At 39.5% G+C, this 14,781-nt stretch overlaps 1 protein-coding gene across 1 annotated transcript in view; it reads right to left on the reverse strand.

Moving 5' to 3' along the window:
- LOC118090759 (ankyrin repeat and sterile alpha motif domain-containing protein 1B) overlaps positions 1 to 14,781 on the reverse strand; it is a 192,167-nt gene that overhangs the window by 82,276 nt on the left and 95,110 nt on the right. Inside the window, exons 11-12 of the mRNA XM_035126879.2 lie at positions 4,987 to 5,123; positions 1,139 to 1,319 (exon numbers count right to left, since the gene is read on the reverse strand). Of these exons, the coding sequence (XP_034982770.2) occupies positions 1,139 to 1,319; positions 4,987 to 5,123 (318 nt within the window). The remainder of the gene's footprint in view (positions 1 to 1,138; positions 1,320 to 4,986; positions 5,124 to 14,781) is intronic.

The following is a 14,781-nucleotide window of genomic DNA, read 5'->3' on the forward strand; positions in this document are numbered from 1 at the left end:
AGTAGCTATGCAATATTATGTATGCAAAAGTAGCAAAGTAAATTATCTTGCTTAAAAATAAATGAAACTGTTATTTTACTGAGTCATATCAATGGTCCACCTTGTCCAAGACTTTCAGTTGTGACAGGCAGCAGCTCCTCAGGATTTCGGGCCCATCTATAATGGGCTTATGTGATGTATAATGGTGTTAGCATTGTTTTTGCTAACATTTTATTTATTATTGTACTTTAAGTGGGTTTGTCCATTAAGAGAACTATGCTGTACAGGTAGCATGTAAAATTAATAAATACATTGGACCAGCAATGCATTTACCAGCAATCCTGATACCAGCAATCCTTTAACTGGAGATTGCAAATACTGAACCTGAGACTTACACAAGTAGAGTATGAGTTCAAGCACTGATTTCCTACCTTCATACTTTCCACAGAACAACAAGCAATGCTGCAATATCATAAGTATATGACTTTTTTTTGCAAACTATATAAGCAATTCAAAATGTTGTTTGGATTAGATAGGCCAATATGCATTACATTGTTTTTCACAGAGTCATTTTTGTAGCATGATTAATTTTTCACCTTCTACTTTTTTCTTCATGTTTTTATTATTTCTTTCGAGGGCAAGAACAGCTATCAGAGCACTCTGTTTCGAAGCACGAAAAACTCTTCTATTCATTTCATTAAGCTAGATTTCCTGGGTAGCCAATTCTAAAGTGGTTTGATTCATGAGCTGGAGAAACACTTTACAGAGTGTGCAATACTGAATAAATATAAACATCATACAATTTATTCAGAGCAAGGATGTGACCTCACATGATAAACATACCAGGATTGCTCTGTGCAAAAGATAAATATTAATCCCACAACTTAGCTTCTACCACACATTTATGCATGGGTGTAAGTAAGCCCAAATGCAAGTGCCCCATGACTGTATTTCACTTTAGGGTATTCTTCAAACAATCTTAGAAAAACTGAAGGGAATGGAATGTAAATGAATAAAAAGTATTAAGGAATTCAGAAAGAAAGCCACTGAGAAAGCAGCCCTACCCCCCTGAGGAAACAGAGGAGGCCTAGGATGCGATGCCAGTTGCTTATTGCAACATCAAATTGTATAGGTAATATGTAACTTATTTTTATTTTACCTGGAATGTCATTATCTTCAATGCTCCCTTCAATGGATCCAATGGAATAGTTAGCTGGACTGATTGGAGGACTGGAAGTAAAGCTTGCATATCCAAGGGAAGAGTTGATTTCAAAATAATCATGGCTGTGATTTAATCGGTGAAATTCAAAAGCTGATACTATTGATGTACGTTGCTTCGGCTGGAAAAAAATTGAATTTGAAATGTAAATATTTTAATTTATTTTCTGTCTCTAAGGTTCATCAGCTTTTTAAATAAATGGCTTGTTAAAACAGATGCTCAAAAATTCCATTGCAATTTTTTTGTGTAAATTGATCTTCCATACATAATTCCTACAATTATTTTATTCTCGTTTGTCGCTTGGCAGGGCCACAGCCCGATCCAGGAGGCCATCTTATTCCCATGTGGCCATTGTGGGGGGAGACACCTGGCACCTCCCCTGCCAGCTGTGCCAGCCCAACAGGGAAGGTCTGATTGATCAGAAAAGTCAGGTTGCAGGGGAAAGTGCTGAACCTACTCCGTGCCCACTGTACTTAAGAGGGTGACATTGTGTAGTTCACCCTCTTGGGAGATTCATCGTGGGATTCACCACCCACCCACCCAGGCTGTAAGTGGCCTGCCGAAGGTTGAGTAGGTGGGCCAGCATGAAGACCTTGCTATGGCTATTTGGGGGCAGGGAGGATTCCCCCCGCAGACGAAATTGGCTGGTCTGCAGGTTTTCACCTACCTCATAGCAACAGTCACAACTTTGGTGGATAAGGCATTGGGATGGATCCTTAGCTGATTAAAGGGCTCAAGGAGGGGTGTATCTGTCCACGAACCCACATGGGGGGCCAATAGGACGACACCTCTCCCAATGGCGGCCCAAGCAGGATCATAGCACCTGGTGCATGTCAGAGGCTACCCAGCTCTGGGTTGACCCCATCTCATTTCGCAACCAGCAAGTGGGTTGATAGCCTTAGCCAAAACCTACTTACATCTGTAATCAATAATAAGTTCTGACCTATTTCAACCCAATACAAATATGCTGTTTTTATTTCTATGGTTCACTCCACACAATGCTGCGGGTACCATGTGCATGCAACAGCAACCATCTACTGCCTCACCACCCCAACTGCTATAATACAGTACCCAAAAACATATCAGTATGAGGTAACATATTGTATGGTCAATAGAAAACCTTATACGCCAATAAAATATCAAAGTTTCAAAGCGGGTTTGGAGAGACGGCATTTCAATGTTGATTCAATGGCAAAATTACATTAATATCTAGAAAGATGAGGAATAGAACAGAATTAAAATAAACATTGTGAGTATATTCTGTGATACAATCTCAATAATATGCTTCAGACCAAAATTAAACTTTGTCTTCCATCCACTGTAATTTGATCCAAAGCTTTTGATGCATTTGAAATCCAAAATGAGTTAGTTCGGTTTGACGTGCCTTAGGTTCACATCAGTTGGCCTTTCCCGATATAGTCTGTGCTTTCGAGTACTTCTCCAGACCTTTTGCCTAAGGCTTGTGGATCATGGGTTGCTTTTTATTACTGAGCAAAAAGTGTGTGGATGGCAATTACACAATATATATATAAAAAGTTCTACTTTTGCCTGAATGTACACTACAGGCATGATAGTAATGAAGGGAGAAATCAGGAACAGCCAAAAAAAGGTCCCCTACTTTTAATCAGAGGGTTCATTGTTGTGTTATATTCTCTTCTGTACCACTGAGATGATCAATTAAATATATTTATGTCCACACCTTGAAAGAAAATAAGAACGCAAGAGCCCTGTTGGATCAGACCAAAGGCCCATCTGATTCAGCAAGCTCTTCCCACAATGACTACCCAAATGCCAATTGGTACCCATAGGTAGGACTCAGACTCATTCCCCAGACTCATTCACAGCACTCAAACAGGAGACTCACAAAAATACTCACAACAATTTTCAGTTTTTTAAAATCCTCAATCATTTCTAGCTCTTTCTAGCAGTGCCACTGTCTAGCAACAAATCTTTCCGTTTCTGGCACAAGGCTATAATTTCATCCCTTTTTGCAACGCTCTTTCATGCTCCAGAATATCAGTATCAAGCCATTTTGAATACAAATAGTACCACCAAAATGTATGTTTATTTAAAATGCAGGTGCTGCATTGTATTTAAAATGTATATACAGGCATAATTTTAACTGTACTTCTAAAATCATAATAAAATTAATATACAACACCATCACAGTCAACTTCACACACAACTGCATTAACAACTGCTGAAAACCCAAGCAGCAGCAACCAAATCCCAGGACACTAACCAGTGTCAAAATATTCCAGATGTCAGAATGACAGCTATAAATAGGATGCAAGAGGAATGTTACCAACAGAGCATTCCAAAGGGTGGATGCCAGGCTCTTGGATACCATTACTTTTCCTCTGAGTATGGGACATGGAGCAATGCACTCCTGATGATCTGAGGATATGGGAGGATACCTATGGAGGATAGAGTCTCCGAGGTACTTAATTCATTGCATCACCAGTATGGAAGCTTTGAAAGGCATGAAAGGTTTTACCACACTAAATCCTACCTGATCTACAAAGTTGATAAGCCTGGCCTCCACTTCATTCATTCATTCATTCATTCACTCATTCACTCATTCAAAAACATTGACTAGAGTGTTCTGCACTCAAAGAATGCACTGCTACTGAATTCAGTGGGAACCAAGTCACTGACTTTAATTAAGTCCCGACATTGAATTAGTAATGAACTAATCCAAGAGCACAGCTATTCAATGTTCTGAGTCCATCTGTTGACAATTTCATGGTGAAAATAGCATTTAAAGGCTGTTTCCAATTAACTATCACATAACAGCTTGTTCTAACAATAATTCCAATTTCTCTCTGCTTTCTTGTGTGCAAGCCATCAAACAGAAAAAATAGCTATGACAGAAAGTGATAAATGGCTAATACAGCGGTGTCTGGAGAAAGAGGAAATGAAGAACCCTGTGCTAGCCAAAAGGAGTTATAGAATTGAAAAGAGGCATGTGTGGACAGCATGAAGTAAAAACAGCTATGCCGCTTGGAAAGTCTTTTAGATGAAATAAAATAAATTTCATGAAACACATTAATTTTTTTAAAAAGGTAAATAGAAACAGAGTTTGCAAGCAATAACAGTCAATCAAAATTATGTTTATACCACACAGTCTCCAATTTTATATTTACATCAAAATCAGCATGTTTAAATGAGCTGAACTAATTACACACAAGAAAAGTCACCTCACCAAAACTTGGACATTTCAATACTATTTGGTGTCTTTTTGTTTTGCTAGCTGCTCATTCATCTTAACATCATTTTTCTTTTTCTTCTTTACCCTCAGTGCCCCCACTGCTGTTTAATATGTTTAGCTGTGACTGGCACCCCCAATATCCTCATGTATCATTGTGACCTCATCAACAAAAAATTGCATGGGCTGCCACACTGAATCAGAATGAACATCAGTGAAGGCATATTTGGCTGAGGTCAGTGAAGTCCAAAAGAAAGAAAACTAGCATAGAGTGAAAAACAGGTGCTGGGAAGCAAGAGAAGGTGTACACCATTGAAACAATACAATACAAAATTGCAATAAAATGTCAAAAATCACCCATAATAGGTGAAAAAGAACACAAAAAGAAATCTGGGTATGCTCTTTCTGGTCAGGTCTGATTAAAATCAAGCTTATAAATACATTTTAGCATTATCAGTGGAGGGATTTCATTTCAACATTTTAAAATAGTTCACATTACAGCAAATTATTAGAGGAATGTAAGATAAAACATTGAAATCTTTACCAAAAACAAATAACATTTTTATTTCCGACAACCCACCTGAGGTCGTATGACTTTCACTATATTTTTCAATGCAGTATCTGGTGATGGAGGAGAGCAGTCAGGTGTTGGGCCTGTTGAACTGTTTCTATGGTTACTGGTACCTGGTGCAATAATTGCTACTTGAGGTGCATTCTCTGTGAATAAAAATAGCATTACAGTGAATACAATGTTCTATGGAAAATACATTTAGAAACAGGAAATTGCATTTCAAGGGGGGGTGTTAATATGTTACAGTTATTGTCATCTAAATTATTATTGTTTGTTTTCACTAGAATATGCTCACTTCTGGTTTTGAAGAGCAGTGTGGAACTGATCAAAGGTGTTGCCAAGTATTCAAATCTAACTCTTGCAGAAACAAGATTATGTGTGAAGATTATCCCTCAAGGCATTATTCATGCATACAAAAGAATGCTGAGAAATGGTGACCCAACTTTCGGCACTAGGGATATATTCATGACGCCCCAATTGTGTATATACATCTGTCTGGGCTTGGGAAGGCTGATTTCAAACACAGCTTTTGAGTTCCAGTAGGTGGTCTGTACTATCTTCACAGACAGCACTCTTAGGTGGGAGATATCTTTGTGCACAGCAGAATCTACTGAGTTTGTGGCCGTGCAAACCAATCTCCATTTTTTTTAATAATAAATTTTATTCCATTTTCCAATTTATCCAATTAAAATAATAATAAAAAACAATCTTTTATACAAAACATTTTAAATTTTCATCTTACATCTTGCTCTGCCGAGCTACGACTTCCCCCCCCTCCCTTCACGCGGGTTTCTTGTTGACTCCATTTTTGCAGTTCCTTTTTGACTTTTTTAATCAGTTCGTAGGATTTATTTCAATCCTGCAAGTGTTTTTAAAGATCTACAGTTTTTCTCCATGTAATCCACATATTTACTCCAGTCTTTTTGAAACCTTGTCTCCCCTTGGTCGCAAATCTTGCAAGTCAACCTAGCGAGTTCAGCATAATCCATCATTTTAATCTGCCACTCCTCAATTGTTGGTAATTCCTGTAGTTTCCATTTTTGGGCTAACGAAGTCCTAGCCGCGGTTGTCGCATACATAAACAATACTTGATCTTCTTTTCTAATCTCTCCTCCTATTATTCCTAACAAAAATGCTTCCGGTTTTTTTGGGAAAGTATATCTAAACATCTTTTTCAACTCATTATACAACATCTCCCAAAATCTTTTTACCTTGTCGCATGTCCACCACATATGATATAATTCGCCATCTCCCTCTTTACATTTCCAGCAAGTTTTGTCACTCATTCTATACATTTTGGCTAATTTAACTGGTGTTAAATACCATCTATACATCATCTTATACACATTTTCTTTCAAGGCAGTACATGCTGTGAATCTTAAAGTTTGAGTCCATAATTTCAACCATGCGTCGTATTCAATATTATGCCCAAAGTCTTTCGTGCAAACCAATCTCCAGATCACAGTCAAAAGTCATTTACTTTGGTTCCTATACTTAATTCAGCAAGTGTGCAATTTAGAATACAGATTCTAGAAATATTGATTCCACAAACAATAAAAATGTATTCAGTTTGTTCCTATTGTGTGCAATGATAATTTCACTTACAAAATATTCAAAATATACTGCACATTAAACATTTGTTCAGGAAGAGCTCTATCTAAACATAGATGGCATGCACTAGAGATACTCAGTAACTATATAAGATAGCTAGCACATCTCTTATTTATTTCATCCAAATTGCTCCATTTACATCCAGAAAGGCAATGTTAAGCTCAAAAGGAATACTTATTCAGTGGTCAGACCTAAAATTGTGAGTGGCACTAAAATTTTGGGTCAATACAGTACATTGGCGAACATCTGTTTCTTCTGATAAATGCAACTAAAAAACGTTTCCTCATTTATATTTCATTGCATATCCAGGCACATTTTGCCCATGGCCCAGTGAGGGGCCAATCATAAATAACTTTGATTTATTACAGATTTAAGTAGGTTTGGGCCAAGTCATTGGGTACGTATCCAGAATCAAACAGCCCAACTGCTGGTGCATAAGTAGTTCTCACTGACTGGGGATATGACTGCACCAGGGCCACCGTTGGGAAGGATGGTGTGGCCCATCGGTTCCTGCTTGGATTCCTGACAAAGACACCCATTCCTGGAGTCCCTAAGGCTGTTGGATGGTATCTTGTACGCCTCCTTGTGGCAATGCCTGTAGTCAAGCTACAGCCAAATATATTTCCTTTGGACCACAACAATGAGGTTGAAAGATTGGGGGGTTCTGCAGTCTGGGCAACCCAGGACTTCCATGCACACTGCTCAGGCATGTACCCTGGAGAGGTCATTTCAGTGCTGCTAATGCAACAAAAACAATGTGGAAGGCAGCAGTTATGAATTACTGGTCTCTGCAGCCACAGCAGGTGATGTGATTCTCCAGTGGTTTGACTTTACCCCTGGAGGCACACTCAATTGTCTCTCAAAACAGACAAATGCCAACAAAATCATTCATGTCTGTTTTTAACTGAAGGGGAAAGTGCATGAGTAAGGTATTGGTGGGCTATAAGACTTCATAGAAATTAGTTTCAAGGTTCATTAGAGATCTCAGATAAGCTTCTTGTATATTTGTACTCCTGTAGAATACACATTCATCCTCAATACAATTCCATATTTTATATCAAATTGGAGTAATTTTCATATACACCTCACTTGGTTTTTTTTATCACAAATGATTTGACTAGGTTGACCCTGATATTAAATTAGTAAAGTATGTTTTGCAAGCATGATAGGGTTTCATTTCTTGACAACATGTTCTATAATTTTGTAAGTAATTCAAAAGAATGAAAAATTTCAACCAAAGAGCAGAACATTGGTTTGAAGAAATCAAAGGGAAAAATGCTGCATAATTATAGGTGTTTAAATTTGATCAAAGGCATGCACTAAAAAAAAGTGACTGCCAATGCAATTAGGGATATGCAAACAGCTTTCTAAGTGAAAGTGTTGTGCCAAAAGTAAACCACACATTAAGCTGATTCACACACATGCTAATCCAAACTTGGGTTTACTGAAACTGCTTAAACATATAGACTCCCAGAAAGAAGCTTGAATCTGCCTTAGTCCTCCCCACCCCTTTTGCCTACCATGCTGCATATCAACAAAACCAATATTCATGATAAAGTTGTCTGCTCACTAACCACAAGCTGTAGCTAGTGTGGGACTACTTCATCACAAATCCCCATTTAGATGACATGCTAAGCCAAACATTGGCTTGGCTTAGCACAGTGCAGTAATACATACATACATACAGTCATACCTCGGTTTAAGTATGCTTTGGTTTGAGTACTTTCAGTTTAAGTACTCCGTGGACCTGTCTGGAACTGATTAATCCACTTTCCATTACTTTCAGTGGAAAAGTTCGCTTCAGGTTAAGTATGCTTCAGGTTAAGTACAGACTTCCAGAACCAATTGTGTACTTAAACCGAGGTACCACTGTACTTTTATTTGCAGGCAACCTTTCCAGAATTCAAACCATGGTCAAGCCAGCTTACAACGTGAAAAATACATAACTGCAACATAGCAAAAGTAGTCATAAACATTAATAAAACATAAAATATCTAAAATAAAGATACAAAAAGACCACCAGCAACAACAGCAACAACCCTTCCCCAACAAAACAGTCCCAACACCACCCAAGCTCAAGCAGTAAAAAGTACCAGGGAGGAAAAGTGGATTTGTGCTCCTGTTTAGGATCATCCATGCTCACATGGTTTTGCTAAGCCAGAGTTTGGCGTTAGCATGTTGTACAAACCAAGTCAGTATCTGGCAACGCTAATAATAATTCTTGACACTTTTCCTTTGTGGCATCAATCAAATAATCAAAAGTGTTGGTAGAGGGTTGCCAACTTTTCAATATTGCAGGTTACAGTCACAAAAACCAGTCGTTGTGAAAACTGAGGATTAAGAAAACCCACTAAACACCACACTGTCTAAAAACGGTAGTTGGGAGTACCTGACGATTTGGGATTGATAGAACTATCAGAAATTACCCTACATAACTCCACAAGTCAAACAGCCCACCAGCCATTTATAATGGCCTACCAGGAGCTCAATAAAGCTTCTGTTTTCTTGGAACTGCAAAATCTAGAGGTGGGAGGGTTTTCAAGAACCTGGCAAGAAACAATAGAGAAGGGGGACGTATTTCAAAAGTGCCTGATTACCTCAAGCAGTTCCCTTGAAAAAACAATTTCAGGTGCTCATGAGGAAGAATTGTTGGACTCAAAATGCATTAAGCTTTCATAAACTGAATTCTCTTTATGGTGCCATTTTCTTCTTTCCTTCTCTCGAACTTCCTTGTCAGACAATACAGTACACTGCTGATGAGCTGTCTTCAAATTGTTGAAACATTTGTGTGGGTATTTCCGAAACTAATATTGAACCAAACCACAGTCAATCTGGGAGCAATGTCCAATTCCAATGTGAAACTTGAGAGAGTCCAACCCCAATGTGAAAATGGTCCTCCACCACCCATTTCACAGAAGGTGGCTAGTGAACCAACCACATCTCTCGCTCCCCGCTCCCAAAGAAAAACAGACAGAGAGTTTCTCTTCCTGTTATTGAAGAGCAGATCCATTCCTCTCCTGATCAACCTGTCCCTATGAAATAATGTATGTTCATTTTGTAAACATGTTTGATTCCCCCACATGCTGCTTGTATACTAGAGAGAGGCTGGGTTGGTGGAAGCTGTTTTGCACATAGACTGTGCATTTTAAAACTGTGCACTGCAGACTGTTGCCAAGGTCTAGAAGTGCTGGGGGCAGGTTGCAGCAAGGAGCTGCCTTCCTACCACGGTGCTGCTTTAGTCTGTAAGTGAAGAATAAAATAAGTAGGAGGGAGGAAGGGAAATAAGCTGCCAGGTTTAATGTAGAGCAGAATTTTACGTAGTTCATATACTGAAGGGGAGAAAATTACAATGGCCACAATCCAGAGTAGCAAACATGGATATTTCTGGATCTGACAGACAGCAAAAATATTACTAGAAAGAACTAAAAGAGCAGATGGAAGATCCAGAGATGGAACCAAAGGGTAACAGAAAACAGATTGCATTTATTGTTTTGAATTATTTGTTGTGCTGTACAAAATGGAATCCCTACTGTTGTTCTGAACAGGACTGTAAATACATAACTGAATAGCTATAACAAGCCTGATATTGTCTCTGCAAGTTATTTGGGGGTGGTGCTTAGAATTAATTACAAGTGAAATGCATTATAGCAGCAGGAGGGAGTCTGCTTAGTTTGTTTTTCTTCTCATATAAAAGAGTATAAGCATGAGGATTACCAATCTCATCTTTCCCCTCATCTTTCACCTGCCAAAAACAGATCCTGGAATTGCTTAGTAATGTCAGCTGACTGTCTAAATAACAATTCTCATTACGAACTAATAAGGGGAAATAATTCATTTCCTGAGTAATTTGTAAATACCCAGTGGAGCATTCCAAACAATGCTACATTACATTCATTTCAAATTCTAGACATTCTTTGGAACACAAAGTAGAATACATTTGGAAACTATGGGTGATATTGACTGTTAATCATACTCAGAACAGAGACCAACCGAAACCAATGGGCCATTGTTTTCAATAGGTCTACTCCAAGAATGATTGATGTTAAACACCACCCAATGATGATTAAAATACAAATAATAGTAAGACTACAATACAATATCTGTAGCATTCAATGGGTTTGGGAAGGTGCAGGTGCACTTCTGACACAATGAAGTATTCCATGAGTTTGGGAAGGGCACTCACTGTGTAAGGAAACCTTGCAACAGGTCTGTCCTAATACCAGGGAGCAGCAGGAGTCAGGATAACGTCAACATATATATATATGGGGGGGGGAGCAGATCGCCCTGAGTTGTAGATGCTTTTGGAAGGAGGTTGCCCTTCAGTTGTTGGGGAGGTCACCGCTACCAATCGCTCAAACACCTGCCCACCCACCTCACTGCAACTGTAAATCACCCACCCACTGCTGATCACCGACAAACCTCACTCCAGCCTCAAATCGTGTGCCTGCTTGCTGCAGCCAACCCCCACCCTGCATTCACTATCCATGTATAAGACGACCCCCCAACTTTTGCCTTTTTATTTTTTAGCAAAAAACTTTGTCTTATCCATGGAAAAATACAGTAGTAGTGGTTGTGTGTGTGTGTGTGTGTGTGTGTGTGTGTGAGAGAGAGAGAGAGAGAGAGAGAGAGAGAGAGAGATCAACAATTTTGCATAGCAGATGGGACTTGCCATGCAGAAAAGAGTAAGATTCTCACTTTCCTACTTAAATAAGGAGAGGACCCTACCCAGGCAAGGGGAGATATGTCTCTTTAACAGACAGTGCAACGTCAATATTAAAAACAACAGCAGAGAACACATACAAACGTTTAATAAAGCACCCAAGGAATAAAATGCCTGAAGAAAGAACTTCCCCAACGGCTTCTAAAATATACAGGAAGGCAGTCTGGTAGGCCCCATTACAGAGAGTGTTCAATTATTGCAACCATAAAACAAGACCTACTTTGAGCGTTGGAGGAAAGATCACACATAAGACTCGAGTGAATTTTCCTTGCAGATCTTAAAGCTGGAACATTGATACAATTACTTGTACTCATGTGCTCCTTCTGCTCTTCCTTCATTCTTTCAGCCTGATTCAATGAATTCTTTCTCTTTGACTCAAATCCCAGCTTGCAAATTCAGCAGTTACAACAAGCTAACAAGGCTCAGGCTTGCATTGAGGTCCCAGGCTGCACAGACAACAAGACCCCTCTCTTGGCCTCATTGACATGGTCCAAAGAAAAGCAATACATTTGGCCCCATCTTGGCTGCAGAAGTTGCTGGAAGGAGGCATGCAAAGTGCCACTCAACTGTCTTAGGGACTCCACTCTGGATTTGTGTAGGGCAGTGATGGGCAACCTTTTGAGCTTGGTGTGTCAAAATTCGCCAAAAAACCGAGCATAACTTGGGTGGTGTGTCACCTCGAGAAAAAAACCCCATAATTTCACGATATTTATAGTTTAAATAATAAATGGATAATTGTAATATATAACTGCATTTAATAAACCAAAAACTAATTATTTAACCTAACCTAACCACAAAGTGCCCAGAGTTGTTGAGCTTTTTGGGGGGAGCTGCTGACCAAAGTTTTGGAGGGTTTTTTTGGAGTGTGAATGCAAAAGTTGCTTTGCTTTTTTTTGGGGGGGTGCCCCAAAGCTACTGCGCTTTGGGGGGGGGAGAACAGAAATGAATGACGAATAATACCTTCGCTGGGACTAACATGCAGCACCGACATGGTCTGCCAAAGCGCCAAAAACCCCAGCATAGAACTGGTTAAAAAACGAACGCTGTTACACCCAATCATCGTCTGCCAAAGCGCCAGCACAGAAAGGGTTAAAAAACCAATCTCTGGCTACCAGTAGCAACAACAACAACAAAAGATCCAGGTTTTAACAGCGGAGACAAGGAGACAAGCTGTAGCGTGAGGAGGAGCAGGAGAACAAATGGCGTGAATGGGCCGATGGGGCGTGCGCCAGCAGTGAGGGCTCTGCGTGTCATGTCTGACATGCGTGTCATTGGTTCGCCATCTCTGGTGTAGGGGTTTACTCCTTAGCGCACCAGACCATGGTATAGTTTGCTGCTGTGTCTGCTGCATGTCTTTGTGAACCTCTATGGAAGGGCATCTAGTTTGTCTGCGGTGGTCATTGCCAAATTCTTTGGCCCTTTCCCACAGCAAGGATTTATAAAATCCAGAAACGCATGGCAAGTGAAGGATGTCAGTGCAGAGGAGGCCATTTCTTTACAAACTTTTGTTCTGTGTAATATAAATTATAAATGTATGTGCTTTTGGTAGGCAGGAATAAAGATTGGAGTGTGAACAAATTGAAAATAGCTTTTCTTAGGCCACCTATGCACAAACTAACATTTCTGCAAATCAAGCAACATTTTATGGCTTGTATTTTTTAAAAAAACAAACAAACATAATGAATAATACAAGTATCTTCTTAAATTATTTGGTTGCTTTTCAGTCACTAAATCCACCAGCTAATTATTCACTGTCATCACCCAAAATGATTAAGTTTTACTTCTTTGCAGGTGCCAGATAGTTATCACTTTAGTGATACAATTACTTTGCATCTAAGGTACCTCAGATTTATTAAATCCTGTAACTTTTCAAAGGATGATTGATTTCTCGACCTCACAAAGCAAGAATACATTATGTTTTATATATATATACTACCAGAATTAATTTGTCACAAAGTGAAAACATGAAAATTAATAGGCCTAATAGAAGTGTCTAGAAGAGCTTATCCAGGTGCTGCTCTGGAACTGGAAAATAATGTAAGTAGGGCAACATCTGTCATGAAGGAAAGGCAACTGAATTATTAACTTAAGGGTCGTATGGGAGACAAATTGCTGAAAAATAAGAGTTGTGGTTTTTTAAAAAACAATGCTTACTTTAAGTCTCCTCAATACATAGCAAAAAAGTGAAAATAAAAATAAAAATTCAGTTTCTAAGTAACTGCTCAATGCAACCACCTTCTACCTAAATTCTGACCAAAACACACGTGCGCACGCAAGGGAAGTCAAGCACCCCAACCCCCATGACACTAATCTCTGTGAAGTAAGAGGCATTTGTGTTTAGACCTCCAATAACAGATGCACAGGTAAATAAAGCCTGCATCCAGTGATAAGGTAATACATATCTAAATCCATTAAAAGGCTTATGAAGCAGAGGACAGTCATTCTATCTATTTGTGGCTAGATTATATTTTGCAATTCCAGCAATATAACAGGCATGGTAACTTGGAAAGAAACTCAGTAAATGCAATGATAGCTACCATTTAGAAATATAGTACCATATTAAATACCAATATGTCAAACTCGGTAACAAAAAGGGCAGTACTGTACTCAAACCGATCCTGAGAAAGGATTGCCCCAGAGCAGTCCCAGACTTGCTGCTGCTGCCTCATTCCATCCTCATCCCACAAACACAGCCCCACCATCAGGAGAATACCACTGCCTCCACCCACCCCCGGCCAAGACACTGTGGCATCTTTGGTTATTTACTCTTGGGTAGTGCCACCATCACTTTCCCTTTTAGCCTACCTATGTCCAGGTGAGAAAGAGAGCCAGTGCTGCAGTATTTATAGTGGTCTGAAGGGGGCAGGGTATATTTTCCAGGCTCCTGCTTTGCTTGCAGGAAGCTAGAGTTCAATCTGTCATTACCCCAACTCTCCTTGAAAGTACAGAGCAGGGACAAACTGGCAAGGCAAGCGAGCAAGACCATGGCCTGGGGCTGGGAAACTACTTAACCAACTACTGAATTTCAATCAACGGAAATGATTTCTTTAAGTAAGTATAATTAGGTTAAGGGAGGGTACAATACAGGAAGCTACGTTAAAAGCAACATAGGAAGCTATCTCATACCGAGTCAGATCAATTGTCCATCTATTTTAGTATTCTCTACACTGACTGGCAGCAGTTCTCTGGGGTTTCAGGAAGTCAGTCTTTTCCAGCCTGCCTGGGCATTGGAACAGGGGCTTTTTTCATGCAAAGCAGATGCTCTAAAATTGAGCTATTGCTGGTGGGGGGAAAGAGCATATATTCACTAAGGTTGTCTTAGCAATTTACAGATTATTTCCAGCTGACATGCAAATAGTGTGGGCCATCCCAGGTGAATCACGGAATCAAGAAACAAGAACAGTGGAAAACTTACTCCATTAACTTTGGACATTCAATGGGGAATGCTGGCCTGGGAGGAAAGGGAACCACCA

The sequence above is a fragment of the Zootoca vivipara genome, chromosome 10 (assembly GCF_963506605.1).
Source record: "Zootoca vivipara chromosome 10, rZooViv1.1, whole genome shotgun sequence".
NCBI classification, from domain to species: Eukaryota; Metazoa; Chordata; class Lepidosauria; order Squamata; family Lacertidae; genus Zootoca; species Zootoca vivipara.